Genomic DNA, 12,500 nt, shown 5'->3' with positions numbered 1-12,500 from the left:
ATGTTTCCAAATAATAGCGGGGTCCTTTTTTTCTTTTTTTCTCTGATCTGACCGTCTGATCTGCCTCTGATCTGACCGTCTGATCTGCCTCTGATCTGACCGTTACTGTAGCTGGTCGTTTTAGCCATCTGTCCATCTTTGCGGTATACTGACAGGCCTAGCTGACGTGCGCACGTAAATGATCATGAACGTGATTTAAATGTGACGTGACTACCACTTGTGTTACAGTCATCACCTGTCGGGGAGGAACTTAAGTTGCAGCGTACCATTTTAACAACAGGTTTATGAAACGACTATATTTAATTATTTTTTTGGAAAGGGAAATAAATTATAATTCCAAATCTTTCCACGTACCCCCTGCAATCCCCTCACGTACCCCTAGGGGTCCGCGTACCCCCGGTTGGGAACCACTGGTCTAGAGGTCAGAGAGGCAGGTAGTCTAGAGGTTAGAGAGGCAGGTAGTCTAGAGGTTAGAGAGGCAGGTAGCCTAGAGGTTAGACAGGCAGGTAGTCTAGAGGTTAGAGAGGTCAGGTAGTCTAGAGGTTAGAGAGGCAGGTAGCCTAGAGGTTAGAGAGGCAGGTAGTCTAGAGGTTAGAGAGGCAGGTAGTCTAGAGGTTAGAGAGGCAGGTAGTCTAGAGCAGCGTTTCTCAACCGGGGTGCCGCGGCACACTGGGGCGCCGCCTGGCATCTTCAGGGGTGCCGTCAAATAATTCTATATTCTGACGTTCATATGAATGAATGAATAAATCTATAAATAAATAAATGCAATACATCATCAAAATCTGTCTCGCGCGCCCCTTTCCCATGTCACAATGTCAATACCGGATATCCTATGTTCCCCGCTCCCGAAAAAGGGTCCGATCGGGCAGGGCAGTCTCGCTCGCCGGCAGCGTGTGGAGGTGGTTGTTCTATATGGATGATCGGTGACATTATTCTCTCGTCCGACTTCGGAAGCTAAGCAGGGTTGGAAAGTTCGGGAAATAACGCACAGTTTCGTTTTCATGCAATGAATTTAATACATCCAGACAAGGATGCGCGCAGCGGGAGAGAGAGACGCATTTTCTGGCTTAATAACTCTGCATCCCCGGTGTTTACGTTGAATGGACTGGATAGGTGTTTCCAATCAAATGTGGGAATATGAAAATGAATGTGTTCCATAAATTCCCGCGTTTGTTCGGTCACTGTGTCATGTTTATACAGCACGGTTACGTGCCTGATGCCTTTGATGCACACTTGCCTTTTTCACTCCCTCCTCTCTCTCTCAATAATAATAATAATAATAATACAACTTTTATTTGTATCAATAGCCGCTGAGTGTGTGTGTGTGTGTGTGTGTGTGTGTGTGTGTGTGTGTGTGTGTGTGTGTGTGTGTGTGTATGGGGCTGTCTGGGTGATGCAGTGTCGTTTTTGAATAGCTATATTTTAGACTGGGGTGCCTTGAGATTTTATCGACTTTTGAAGGGTGCCGTGACTGAAAAAAGGTTGAGAAACGCTGATGTAGAGGTCAGAGAGGCAGGTAGTCTAGAGGTTAGAGAGGCAGGTAGTCTAGAGGTTAGAGAGGCAGGTAGTCTAGAGGTTAGAGAGGCAGGTAGTCTAGAGGTCAGAGAGGCAGGTAGTCTAGAGGTTAGAGAGGTTAGGTAGTCTAGAGGTTAGAGAGGCAGGTAGTCTAGAGGTCAGAGAGGCAGGTAGTCTAGAGGTTAGCGAGGCAGGTAGTCTAGAGGTTAGAGAGGCAGGTAGTCTAGAGGTTAGAGAGGCAGGTAGTCTAGAGGTTAGAGAGGCAGGTAGTCTAGAGGTTAGAGAGGTCAGGTAGTCTAGAGGTTAGAGAGGCAGGTAGTCTAGAGGTTAGAGAGGCAGGTAGCCTAGAGGTTAGAGAGGTCAGGTAGTCTAGAGGTTAGAGAGGCAGGTAGCCTAGAGGTCAGAGAGGCAGGTAGTCTAGAGGTTAGAGAGGCAGGTAGTCTAGAGGTCAGAGAGGCAGGTAGTCTAGAGGTTAGAGAGGCAGGTAGTCTAGAGGTTAGAGAGGCAGGTAGTCTAGAGGTCAGAGAGGCAGGTAGTCTAGAGGTTAGAGAGGCAGGTAGTCTAGAGGTTAGAGAGGCAGGTAGCCTAGAGGTTAGAGGCAGGTAGTCTAGAGGTTAGAGAGGCAGGTAGCCTAGAGGTTAGAGAGGCAGGTAGTCTAGAGGTTAGAGAGGCAGGTAGCCTCGAGGTTAGAGAGGCAGGTAGCCTAGAGGTTAGAGAGGCAGGTAATCTAGAGGTTAGAGAGGCAGGTAGTCTAGAGGTTAGAGAGGCAGGTAGTCTAGAGGTTAGAGAGGCAGGTAGTCTAGAGGTTAGAGAGGCAGGTAGTCTAGAGGTTAGAGAGGCAGGTAGTCTAGAGGTTAGAGAGGCAGGTAGTCTAGAGGTTAGAGAGGCAGGTAGTCTAGAGGTTAGAGAGGCAGGTAGTCTAGAGATTAGAGAGGCAGGTAGCCTAAAGGTTAGAGAGGCAGGTGGCCTAGAGGTTAGAGAGGCAGGTAGCCTAGAGGTTAGAGAGGCCGGCTAGCAATCAGAAGGTCGCTGGTTCGATCCCCGCCTCAGGAGGGAGCTGCCTGTGATCTGGTGACTGGAGGGTTGCTGGCATCATATCTAAGGTGCCCTACCACTGTTGTTGTGCCTTTGAGCAAGGCACTTAACCCTTAATCGCTCCAGGGGCGCTGACTATAGCTGACTCTGTGCCGAGTGTGTTGTATGATTTTTTTTCAACATGGATAATAATGCGGTATAATAATGATGTCTGCAATTCCCAACGCTGACGAGACTAAGAGGGCTTTAGGGCTCGTTCGTTGTAAACTTGTTTTATTTTTTTTCCGTCGTCAGGACATCTGTTGTTTTGCCCTACTTCCTGGGCGGCTGGGCGGTGATGTCATCGCATGTGGGTCATCTGGGACACAGCAGCCCCTCTAGTGTCAGGTCTCTCTCTCTCTCTCTCACTTACCCCCTGTCAGCGGAGGCTTTTTCAGTCTAGAATGACGTCTGTATCGTCTCCCTGACACAGTCATTAACGGGCGGCCGTTCTAACCCTCAGACGAGCTTCGGGCCTTTGACAGAAAAGTAGAAAAGTAAACAGCATGTGGTGTGAGGAGAGAGCCAGTACTCTATTTGATATTTGTAAAACTGTGTCATAGGCTTGTGTGCTATTAGTGACCTGTGTGTGTGTGTGTGTGTGTGTGTGTGTGTGTGGTACAGGGACGCTGCCTCGCAGGATGAGGACGGAGCTCCTGACGGTGAAGCTGCGTAACCGACCCAGCCAGCAGGAGCTGCAGGACAGGAACATCTTCCCCGCCCGCACGGCCCAGGAGAGGAGCGACATACGCCAGCAGATAGAGACCAAGCTGGCCAAGTGAGTCTCCCTCTCTCTCTGTCTCTCTCTGTCTGTGTCTCTCTCTCCCTGTCTCTCTCTGTCTCTCTCTGTCTGTGTCTCTTTCTCCCTGTCTCTCTCTGTCTCTCTCTGTCTCTCTGTCTCTCTCTGTCTGTGTCTCTCTCTCCCTGTCTCTCTCTCTGTCTCTCTCTCTGTCTCTCTCTGTCTCTCTCTCTGTCTCTCTCTGTCTGTGTCTCTCTCTCCCTGTCTCTCTCTGTCTCTCTCTCTCTCTCTCTCTGTCTCTCTCTCTGTCTCTCTCTGTCTCTCTCTGTCTCTCTCTCTGTCTCTCTCTCTGTCTCTCTCTGTCTCTCTGTCTCTCTCTCTGTCTCTCTGTCTCTCTCTGTCTCTCTGTCTCTCTCTGTCTCTCTCTGGAGATACGCCAGCAGATAGAGACCAAGCTAGCCAAGTGAGTCTCCCCCTCTCTGACACCCAGCTCACCCTCCTCCTCCTCCTGTCCTCTCTGACACCCAGCTCCACCCTCCTCCTCCATCAGCCCTGTCTCTCTCTCTCTGTCTCTCTCTCTCTCTCTCTCTCTGTCTCTCTCTCTCTCTCTCTCTCCCTCTCTCTGACACCCAGCTCCACCCTCAATCTAGAATAATGTCTGTATCGTCTCCTCTCTCTCTCTCTCTCTCTCTCTCTCTCTCTCTCTCTCTCTCTCTCTCTCTCTCTCTCTCTCTCTCCCTGTCCCTCTCTGAGGCCCAGCTCCCCCCTCCTCCTCCATCAGCCCTGTCCTCTCTCTGACGCCCACTCTCTCTCTCTCTCTCTCTCTCTCTCTCTCTCTCTCTCTCTCTCTCTCTCTCTCTCTCTCTCTCTCTCTCTCCGTTTGTCTGTTACATCACATTGGTTCATTCTTTCTCTGCCATTCAGTTTCCTTCCCCCAGTGACATAATTGGTTTCCTGTTTGTCTGTCTGTCTCTCTCTCTGTCTCTCTCTGTCTCTCTCTCTGTTTCTCTCTCTCTCTCTCTGTCTCTCTCTCTGTCTCTCTCTGTCTCTCTCTCTGTTTCTCTCTCTCTCTCTCTGTCTCTCTCTCTGTCTCTCTCTGTCTCTCTGTCTCTCTCTCTCTCTCTCTCTCTCTGTTTCTCTCTCTCTCTCTCTGTCTCTCTCTCTGTCTCTCTCTGTCTCTCTCTCTCTGTGTCTCTCTCTGTCTGTCTCTCTCTCTCTCTCTCTCTGTCTCTCTGTCTCTCTCTCTCTCTCTCTCTCTCTCTCTCTGTTTCTGTCTCTCTCTGTCTCTCTGTCTCTGTCTGTCTCTGTCTCTCTGTCTCTGTCTCTCGCTGTCTCTCTCTGTCTCTCGGTCTCTGAAATTGTATGTTACATGTGTTGTATATAATCAATATGATATATGATAGATGTGTTCAGTTACATTCATGTGCGCCGCAGCACAGCAGTGTGTGCTGCTGAGAGGATCAGCCGGTCGTCAGTGTGGCCCGGCTGAACAGGTTCTGCTTCTGGCCAGAGGGGGCGCCGGTTAGCTGCTAAGACACCTTGTGAATTACCCTCATCACTACTTCAAATGTAGAAACAGAACAACTTATTATATATCTGATTGATACTTTATTAGATTAGATTCAGCGTTATTGTCCTTGACAGAGGAGTCAGTTAGTTCTGCATCTAACCAGATATGCATAGAGCATAAAGACATGAACGTATGGACTTTTTTTTCCCCCGGTTTTATTTCTAGACAACCGTGATAAATGCCTGTCATGTTTGGCTCTTCACTTGTCATTCTGCTTCATTGTTGTGTTGTGGAACAGGATTCTTCTGAAAGTGAAAAAGGCATGGAGGGAGGGAGGGAGGGAGGGAGGGAGGGAGGGAGGGAGGGAGGGAGGCAGGCAGTGGAGGAATGCAACACAAACCATAAGCTTATTTGTACCGTTATGTAAATGATCAAAGAGAGTTGTTATGGTGAATTTAATAGGATTAACTGGCCCGTTTGTTTGTCCCTAACCACTATTGCGCTCGCCTGGTGTGCTGTTCATCTTACGCAACGCCTAAAGTGGGCTTTTCTGAGGAGGTGGAACTCCCATCTCCTTGGATTGTGCTTAGAGAGAGGGGCTGGCGTGTTCAGAGCTGAGAGGAAATGTCCAGATTATGTCCTCCTTATATCCTGGTTATGTCCTGGTTATAGCCTGGTTATAGCCTGGTTATAGCCTGGTTATAAGTTATGGTAAATGGACTGCACTTATATAGCACCTTTTTTGCTGCTCCAAAGCGCTTTACAACGGCCTCTCGTTCACCCATTCACACACACATTCACACACCAATGGCGGCAAGCTGCCATGCAAGGCGCCGGCCCGCTCACTGGGAGCAATGTTGGGGTTCAGTGTCTTGCCCAAGGACACTTCGACATGTGGCCAGCCGGGGCTCGAACCGCCGATCTGCCAACCGTGCGATCATTAGACGGCAATTCTACCTCCTGAGACACAGCCGCCCCAAGTTATGACTGCTTGTGTTTGTGTTTCACAATGTTCATCAATCACAGAAGGGGGAACATACACTATTCGGTTGTTGAGTCGTGACGTGTTTCCGGGTCCAACGTTGGCTGAGGCGCTCTCTTCGAAATGCCTCAGGAATAATAATAATTCATTATATTTATGTAGCGCTTTTCCGAGGCTCAAAGTCCCTGACAATATGGGGAAAAACGGGAAAGTGCTGCTGTGTCCCTTGTTGTATGAATAGATCCCAGTCTAAAAAACGATTGAACTGTCATTCTACCGCTGTAGTACACTGGTACTCTGGTGCAGGGATTTTTTTTATTTGGACCCGGAAATGCGTGACGTCCGACTTAACAACCGAATAGAAGTAATACGCTATAGAAATAATACAATCGTACCCTATCGAAATAAAGTCAACCGATATGACACTCCTAATCAGGGAGTGCCACACCCGTGTCGGTCGCCGGCCGCATTGATCCCAATGTGACGTCACGTAGGCCGGAAAAAAATAATACATTTGTTAGTGAAGCTCAGCATGTCCACTGCTGTTACACATGGGAGGGGGCCGAGACCACCCTTTTTTGTCGAACTACGGCCCTATTGTTTGCTGCGCCCCCCAAGTTCAGATGGAGTGTTCACACCTGTCCAAAATGATCCGAACTGAGCTAAATGTTCGCTAAGTCCACCCCCGTCTCCTTCCATTCGAACCGTGGTTCTGTGCGAACCCAGTTTGGCAAAGATCCGGAGCGATCACCGGAAATAAACTATTTGTGGCTTAGGTAAGGTTTTGGGGGATGTTGTTGGTGTTAGCGAAAAGAAAACACACGTAGCTAGTTACATAGCTGTGAAGCGATAGCGGTGGTACCTCTGCTCTAATTGATACACGTTGTTCATCCGTGTGCACCGCAGTGTTTTGTTTGTTTCTATCTTCAGTGAGGTGAACGGCTGATCCACTGTGGAGGTTTTGCGGGGGAGGACAATCACCACCGATCCCTGCAGTGGCCTCCCTCTCCCAGTCTAGGAAAATAAAAAGGCAACATCAATAATTCACAATCGACCATGTTCTAAAAATAACCCTCGCAGGGTTGCCCGTAGGATCAATGGAGCGTGGGTGAGAGAGAGAGAGAGAGAGAGTAAGAGAAGGAGGGATGAAACTCAAACCACCTCCCCGGCCGTCCCTGCGGGCTGGCGTGGGAAACCCCAGAGGTAGCCCCGGGTGAGCGGGGTCGCTCACGCTGCGGTTAGCCGAGCTCCCGCTGGACCAGTTACTCTGAGCACACATGCAGGCAGCACAACCACAGGTCAAACATACTAATTAGAGAGATTAAGACAGAGAGAGACGGAGAGAGGGAGAGAGACAGAGAGTGAGAGGTAGAGAGACAGAGACAGAGAGAGAGAAATAGAGAGAGAGAGACAGAGAGAGAGACAGAGAGAGAGACAGAGAGAGAGACAGAGAGAGAGACAGAGAGAGAGACACAGAGAGAGACAGAGAGAGAGACAGAGAGAAAGAGAGAGTGAGAGAGAGAGAGAGAAAGAGAGAGAGAGACAGCGAGAGACAGAGAGAGAGAAAGAGAGAGATCAGGCCTTCTACCCAGAACAGAGTGAGAGAGAAAGAGAGACAGAGAGAGAGACAGAGAGAGAGTGAGAGAGAGAAAGAGAGAGAGACAGACAGAGAGCGAGAGACAGAGAGAGAGAGAGAGACAGACAGAGAGCGAGAGACAGAGAGAGACAGAGAGAGAGAGAGAGAGTGAGACAGAGAGAGAGAGAGAGAGGTAGAGAGAGAGAGAGACAGAGAGAGAGACACAGAGAGAGAGAGAGACAGACAGACAGAGAGCGAGAGACAGTGTGAGAGAGAGAGAGAGAGAGAGACAGAGAGAGCGGGGGAGAGAGAGAGAGGGACAGAGAGAGAGTGAGAGAGAAAGAGAGAGACAGACAGAGAGAGAGAGACAGAGAGAGACAGAGTGAGAGAGAGAGAGGGAGAGAGAGAGGAAGTGACAGTGAGAGAGAGCAGGAGAGAGAGACAGAGAGAGAGACAGAGAGAGAGCGAGCGGGAGAGAGAGAGAGAGAGAGGGAGATCAGGCCTTCTACCCAGAACCCACTGCTCTGAGAGAGTATCAGCGGGTGTCAGTTTCAGCGAGTAGCAGGAACCTCCGCTGGGGCGTAAAGGATGACGGAGGTTTCACCGTCTCGCTTTGTAACGGAGAGTAACGTGTGATGACAGAGAGATACGTAGAGGTGTGTAGCGTGTGATGACAGAGATACGTAGAGGTGTGTAGCGTGATGACAGAGATACATAGAGGTGTGTAGCGTGTGATGACAGAGAGATACGTAGAGGTGTGTAGTGTGATGACAGAGATACGTAGAGGTGTGTAGCGTGATGACAGAGATACGTAGAGGTGTGTAGCGTGATGACAGAGAGATACGTAGAGGTGTGTAGTGTGATGACAGGGTATCCGCGGTGTCTTGAAAAGTATTAAAAGTTGATAAATGCATTTTGGGAAAATCAAGACCCTTAATAAGTATTAAAAAGTCTTATCACGATTTTATGAGGTCTTGAATTTTGTAGGTATTTTTCTGAATTTGGTAAATGGTAAATGGACTGACTTATATAGCGCCTTATTACAAAGCGCTTTACAAAGGCCTCTCATTCACCCATTCACACACATTCACACACCAATGGCGGCGAGCTGCCATGCAAGGCGCCGTCCCGCTCACTGGGAGCAATTTGGGGTTCAGTGTCTTGCCCAAGGACACTTCGACATGTGGCCAGCCGGGGCTCGAGCCGCCGATCTGCCAACCTTGTGATCATTAGACGTCGACTCTACCTCCTGAGCCACAGCCGCCCCTTTGAATTTGTGAATTTGTCCAAAGAGTTTGAGTCCTAACAACTTTTAGTAAAAGTTCGTGAATTTATTAGTTTTTATTAAAAAACAAAGATGAACCGGAAATTCTGTTGTATGATAGTGGTCTAGTAGTCTATTGCAAACTAAAACTGTTAAGTTAAAGGTGTCACTGATGTAAACGGTTATAGCTCCAAGTGGCGGTGAGGTCTGGAAAAATATTGAAAAGGTCTTTAAAAAGTCTTAGAAAGGTATTGGAATTAACCTCAAGATTCCTGTATATACCCTGAGTAGGTAACATAGACACGGCTGTTCTATTGTCAACTGTCACTTAGATCCAACTGTCACTTAGATCCAACTGTCACTTTCCAATTAACCTCAAGATTCCTGTATATACCCTGGATGACAGAGATACGTAGAGGTGTGTAGCGTGTCGTCCTGGGAGACTCTTCCAGCCCTAACAGCGTGTGCGGCCACGTGCGTGTTTGTCCAACCATGCCGGCGGCGGCGGCGGTGGTATTTCACAGCTGTGTGCCAATCTGAACCGGCCGCAGGAGCTGTTTGTCCACAGTGTCCGTTGCGTAAGGTACATCGCGTCTGATAACCCCCCGGCTATTCCTAGTAGCAGGGGCAGGGCGTGATTATACACAGAGGAACGAATGAAGAAATTAGGAAAATGTCCTGCCCCCCCCTGGATGTCCTGCTCACCCCCCCCTGGAACTATTATGAGTGTTGTTGTTGCTCTGTCCAACACACCCTCCTCCATGTGGACCTCTACGTGTGTCTGTGAATGTTTCCCAGCTCGGAAGGGAACATCAACTGGACAGCAGGTACTTTTAACACTAGAACAGCCATGGGTGTTCGGTGCTGTGAGTAAAGAAAAGTGTTCTATCTTTGCACTCGATCAAAGATCCAGGACCCTCCTTTCATGACGTTTCCCTAGATATGTGCGTTCTACCACCCCAGTATCCTTACATTTTCGAAATCACATCAAGCTAATATAAAGCTGGATATTTTGCACCGTTTTTTCTGTGTAGGAAGCAGGTTAAGTTACAAGACGCGCCAACTAGTGGTCGTTGTGTGTAAATAGCAGCATGAGCATTGTAAAGAGGCGGCTCTTTTAGTAGGTAGAAAAGGCACCGCTGTTCTACTGTTAATTAATGCGTGATTACCTTGCAAGTAATGTCAGCAGTGATAGCGACCTAATAGCTTGGTCGTCATAGATAATCACTATTCATTAAAGCCGCGTTCTCGAGCGTGTTCCCGGACCGCGTCGACTGGATGTGTGGCACGTAAGACAACCCATGGCTGTGGCGGTCAGCGCTGGGGGATATATACACCCTATCAAGTGTCCCCTTCGACCCTGGCCGACCACTAGCAAACAGATTACATAAAGCCGCCCTTCTGACCACGCTTACATAACCCAGAGAGACAGAGGGATCGATTATGTGTGAGGAGGGGAAAGTATGACATGGGCACGGGGCGCTGAGTGTGGGAGCGTACCTATGTTCCCTATGTTCCTTATGTTCCCTATGTTCCCTATGTTCCCTATGTTCCCTATGTTCCCTGGGTCCTATGTTCCCTATGTTCCCTATGTCCCCTGGGTCCTATGTTCCCTATGTTCCCTATGTCCCCTGGGTCCTATGTTCCCTGGGTCCTATGTTCCCTATGTTCCTTATGTTCCCTATGTTCCCTATGTCCCCTATGTCCCCTGGGTCCTATGTTCCCTATGTTCCCTATGTCCCCTGGGTCCTATGTTCCCTGGGTCCTATGTTCCCTATGTTCCTTATGTTCCCTATGTTCCCTATGTCCCCTGGGTCCTATGTTCCCTATGTTCCCTATGTTCCCTATGTTCCCTATGTCCCCTGGGTCCTATGTTCCCTTTGTTCCCTATGTCCCCTGGGTCCTATGTTCCCTGGTCCTATGTTCCCTATGTTCCCTATGTTCCCCTGGCCCTATGTCCCCTGGGTCCTATGTTCCCTATGTTCCCTATGTTCCCTGGGTCCTATGTTCCCTATGTTCCCTATGTTCCCTATGTTCCCTATGTTCCCTGGGTCCTATGTTCCCCTATGTTCCCTATGTTCCCTATGTTCCCTATGTTCCCTATGTCCCCTATGTCCCCTGGGTCCTATGTTCCCTATGTTCCCTATGTTCCCTATGTTCCCTATGTTCCCTATGTTCCCTATGTTCCCTATGTTCCCTGGGTCCTATGTTCCCTGGGTCCTATGTTCCCTGGGTCCTATGTTCCCTGGGTCCTATGTTCCCTGGGTCCTATGTTCCCTATGTCCCCTATGTTCCCTATGTCCCCTATGTTCCCTATGTTCCCTATGTTCCCTATGTTCCCTATGTTCCCTGGGTCCTATGTTCCCTATGTTCCCTATGTTCCCTGGGTCCTATGTTCCCTATGTTCCCTATGTTCCCCTGGTCCAGGGAACATAGGACCTGGTAGAACATAGGACCAGGGAACATAGGACCCGGGGAACATAGGACCCGGGGAACATAGGACCAGGGAACATAGGACCAGGGAACATAGGACCAGGGAACATAGGACCTGGGAACATAGGACCTGGGGAAGGGACTCGGGGAGCATAGGGATGACCCCCTGGATGCAGACCTGTCAATCAGGAGAGGGAGCAGGCCAGCGGGCCAGCGAGACAGAGAGCGTGTGACTGTACAGTACATGATGTACACTTTCCCACTGATCAATCAACACACTGATCAATCAACACACTGATCAATCAACACACTGATCAATAGGGACCAGAGCCGCCCACCCTCGTTACTGTCTCAGAGAGGCTGGACATGTGACCATGTGACCATGTGACCATGTCAGGGGACCAGCTTGTCTGAATGAAATGAAATGAGGAACACACGCGAAATGAGGAAACACACATCGTGCGTGTGTGCGTGTGTGTGTGTGTATGTGTGTGTGTGAGTGTGCGTGCGTGCGTGCGTGCGTGCGTGCGTGCGTGCGTGCGTGCGTGCGTGCGTGCGTGTGTGTGTGTGTGTGCGTGCGTGCGTGCGTAGAGTGAATATATACAAATATATACGAGTAGATTCATCAACTAATATTAAAAGATACATTTCGAAAAATAATCCAGTCAAGAACATGTGACTGTCCAGTACATGATGTACACTTTCCCACTGATCAATCAACACACTGATCAATAGGGATCAGAGCCACCCTCCCTCGTTACTGTGTCAGACAGTCTGTACATATGTACCATGTCAGGGGAACATTTTTGTCAACGTTAGAATGAAAAGCTGTCCTACAACGCAGCCAAGTAAACAATTAGAGGATTTAATAACAACGCGTATTGCGCTAAAAAGCCATTGGGAGACGGAAATTAATGTTCCCGATTAACTAAAAAGAACAGATGATCCAGACAGATGGTGGAGTGTCCACATAGTTGAATGTATTTTTAATCAAGAGCCATTTAATGGAGGCTGTGTTCTGTTCTGTCACAATCACACAGGGAGACCAGGCATTGGGGGGGGGGCTGTGTCTCAGGAGGTAGAGGCTGTGTCTCAGGAGGTAGAGGCTGTGTCTCAGGAGGTAGAGGCTGTGTCTCAGGAGGTAGAGGCTGGTGGAGGTAGAGGCTGTGTCTCAGGAGGTAGAGGCTGTGTCTCAGGAGGTAGAGTCTGTGTCTCAGGAGGTAGAGGCTGTGTCTCAGGAGGTAGAGGCTGTGTCTCAGGAGGTAGAGCCCGCGTCTAATGATCGCAAGGTCGGCAGATCGGCGATTCGAACCCCGGCTGGCCACATGTCAAGGTGTCCTTGGGCAAGACACTGAACCCCAAATTGCTCCCAATGAGCGGGGCCGGCGCCTTGCATGGTAGCTTGCC

At 49.3% G+C, this 12,500-nt stretch overlaps 1 protein-coding gene across 1 annotated transcript in view; it reads left to right on the top strand.

Annotated features, from left to right (window-relative positions):
- Positions 1 to 12,500, top strand: part of phactr3b (phosphatase and actin regulator 3b) — a gene marked incomplete at both ends in the record, with an annotated part of 78,165 nt that overhangs the window by 37,317 nt on the left and 28,348 nt on the right. The window contains one exon of the mRNA XM_080548481.1: positions 3,214 to 3,367. Coding sequence (XP_080404607.1) covers positions 3,214 to 3,367 — 154 coding nt within the window. The remainder of the gene's footprint in view (positions 1 to 3,213; positions 3,368 to 12,500) is intronic.

This window comes from Nansenia antarctica (assembly GCF_963989245.1).
Source record: "Nansenia antarctica genome assembly, chromosome: 18".
Lineage (NCBI taxonomy): Eukaryota > Metazoa > Chordata > Actinopteri > Argentiniformes > Microstomatidae > Nansenia > Nansenia antarctica.
Note: the sequence above shows the minus strand (reverse complement) of the source record. Positions and strands in the feature narration are given on the sequence as shown.